Source organism: Meles meles, chromosome 5 (assembly GCF_922984935.1).
Source record: "Meles meles chromosome 5, mMelMel3.1 paternal haplotype, whole genome shotgun sequence".
NCBI lineage: Eukaryota > Metazoa > Chordata > Mammalia > Carnivora > Mustelidae > Meles > Meles meles.
Window position 1 is genome coordinate 48,593,427 of NC_060070.1, and position 2,800 is coordinate 48,596,226.

The following is a 2,800-nucleotide window of genomic DNA, read 5'->3' on the forward strand; positions in this document are numbered from 1 at the left end:
CATGGGGAGAAAGCTATGAATTCCATGCTTTGCTTTCCCCTCCTCTGGAATTCTGGTGTTCTCCTCGATCAGTGAGCTTGTCTTGGCTGGATTTCTTGCTGATCTTCTGGGGGAGGGGCCTGTTGTAATGATTCTCAAGTGTCTTTGCCTAAGGCACAATTGCACTGACCTTTTCAGGGGCTGGACTAAGCAATCTGCTCCGGTTTTTTCTTGGGAGCTTTTGTTTCTTGAATGCTTTCTGTCAAGCTCTGGAGGACAGGAATGAAAAGGGCAGCCTCCCAAGTTGTGGCCTGGAGGAGCTGAGAGCTGGAGTCCCACTCACCAGTGCACCCTCGGAGAAAACCGCTCAATCACTCCCTTTTTCCTGGTCTGCAGCCATACTCCGAGCTCACCCAGCCTGTGACCGAGTGTTTCTGTCTCTGGCACACAACCCCACTTGGAATCTCCAAACCCAGTAGATCCCTGCCGCTCTTCCAGGGGGGTCTCCCTGGATCTGTCACTTGTGGGGTCCCTGCTCAAAGAGCGGTGGACTGACTATGCCACAGATTACAGTGAGAGCTCATTCCTCTGCTCCGTCTCTGTAGCTGGGTTCCCTACTCTAATACCCATGAGCTCTGCTACACTCAGACACCCCTGATCCTTCTGTGACCCCACAGTACCTGAGCCACACTGTCCCCAACGAGGGCTCCACCACCACTTAGCCTCTGGAGCAATGTTCCTCAGTGGAGCAGACTTTTAAAAGTTCTGATTTTGTGCTCTGTTGCTCCCCTGCTTGCTGGGTTCCGGCCCCTCCCACTGTGGTCTATCTTCACATTGCTTCAGATTCACTTCTCTGCAGGTCCTACCTTTCAGAAAGTGGTTGATCTTCTGTATCTAAAATTGTTGCTCTTCTTCTCTTTGATCTCCTGTTGGATTTGTAGGTGTTCGGAATGGTTTGATAACTATCTAGCTGAATTCCTGCTATCTGATGCCACCTCAGCCTGCTACTCCTCCACCATCTTGATTCCTCCTCCCAGGTGGAAGTCTCTCTCTCTCTCTTTTTAAATGTAGGAGTGTATCACTATAAACTTCCCTCTTAGAACAGCTTTTGCAGAATTCCACAAGTATTGATATGTTGAATTTCTGTTTTCATTTGTTTCAAGGTATTTTTAACAATTTCTCTGTTGGACCCCGGAAGTGAGGTTCGAGACAGAGATGTTTCCCTTCTTTAAGATCTTGATGGATAAAATAAAGCAGACATAATTGATCTCTAGAAAGATTATTTATACCCTGGCATTTGAAATGTTTTATATTTAGTGTCATAGTAAAAATGGAAAAAGGGAAAGTAAATAGTAATGGAAAACCAGACCCAGGAACTTCCCTGGACTTTTCTGAACACTTTAACCAGCTTGAATTGTTGGAAACACATGGGCACCTTATTCCCACTGGTACCCAAAGTCTCTGGGTAGGGAATTCTGATGAAGACGAGGAACAAGATGAAAAAACTGAAGAGTGGTATCAATTGCAAGAAAAAAAGATGGAAAAAGATCCAAGCAAATTGCTTCTTTGGGCTGCAGAAAAAAATCGGCTTACTACAGTGCGGAGACTACTGTCTGAAAAGGCCACCCATGTGAACACTAGAGACAAAGACGAATATACCCCTCTCCATCGAGCAGCCTATAGCGGACACTTAGATGTGGTACGCGAGCTGATTGCACAAGGGGCAGATGTCCACGCAGTGACTGTGGATGGCTGGACGCAGCTGCACAGTGCTTGTAAGTGGAATAACACCAGAGTTGCTTCTTTCTTACTCCAGCATGATGCAGATATCAACGCCCAAACGAAAGGCCTCCTGACCCCCTTACACCTTGCCGCCGGGAACAGGGACAGCAAAGAGACCCTGGAGCTCCTCCTCATGAACCGCTACATCAAACTGGGTCTGAAGAACAACTTGGAAGAAACGGCCTTTGATATTGCCAGGCGGACAAGTGTCTATCACTACCTCTTTGAAATTGTGGAAGGCTGCACAAATTCTTCACCTCAGCCATAACGGTTCTAATAATCCTCTGAAGTTTCCAAGTACCAGTGCCTCCTTTGTGTGAGATAGGACATATGCCCATGATACAAAGTTGACATCAAAAGTTTTGCGACAGAAATTCAGTGGTACACATTCGAATGCCCTTCCCAGTGAAATCCTAACCTTGATGTCAAAATGTATTTGAAAGTTGTTTGGATATACCTTTACTGATCTATGTGGACTTTGTAATTTTTATCAGAAATAATTTTAACACGCTTCTACTTAACAACTTGTAACGGGTTGTACAGAAAAACTAATGATATTTTTGGTGCTGATCCAAGAGAAGTGTATTTTTAAATATCACCCTCCCACCCCGTCCTGGGTCTTTGTGCAGTATTTAGTATATTGACATGTATTTTTATAAGGTGAGGTAACTCAGAATTTAATTGAAAAATCTCAAGTATACTGGTGCAGTTCAGCCATCTTCTCCACATCACGATAGCCATTTGCTTTCATTTTAAATGGTAAGAACTCACTTATTAGTGACTTGAATGGTCACAAGTTTAAAAAAAACATTAAAGAAACTTAGATCTTTATCTTTTAGGGTGTAGACCATTTTCAGCAAAGTAGTTAACTAAAGTGTTTAGCCTGTGAATTTTACATACTGCCTCCGTGACCACAGTTCACACAATCCTGTGGACGGCCCTACCTCACCCTGGTCAACCCACATGATCCTTCTTCCATTGGTTGAGTCGCTGTGGACCTTTTAGACATGCGCACAACTCTACCTTGGTCCAAGAGATC

The 2,800-nt window shown here is 44.6% G+C and overlaps 1 protein-coding gene across 1 annotated transcript; it reads left to right on the forward strand.

Annotated features, from left to right (window-relative positions):
* The first annotated feature begins 1,195 nt into the window (after positions 1-1,195).
* LOC123941883 (ankyrin repeat domain-containing protein 49-like) lies at positions 1,196-2,373 on the forward strand. The gene has a single exon (XM_046005693.1). The coding sequence runs from the start codon at positions 1,310-1,312 to the stop codon at positions 2,027-2,029; it is 720 nt and encodes a 239-aa protein (XP_045861649.1). The 5' UTR covers positions 1,196-1,309; the 3' UTR covers positions 2,030-2,373.
* Positions 2,374-2,800: the final 427 nt, after the last annotated feature.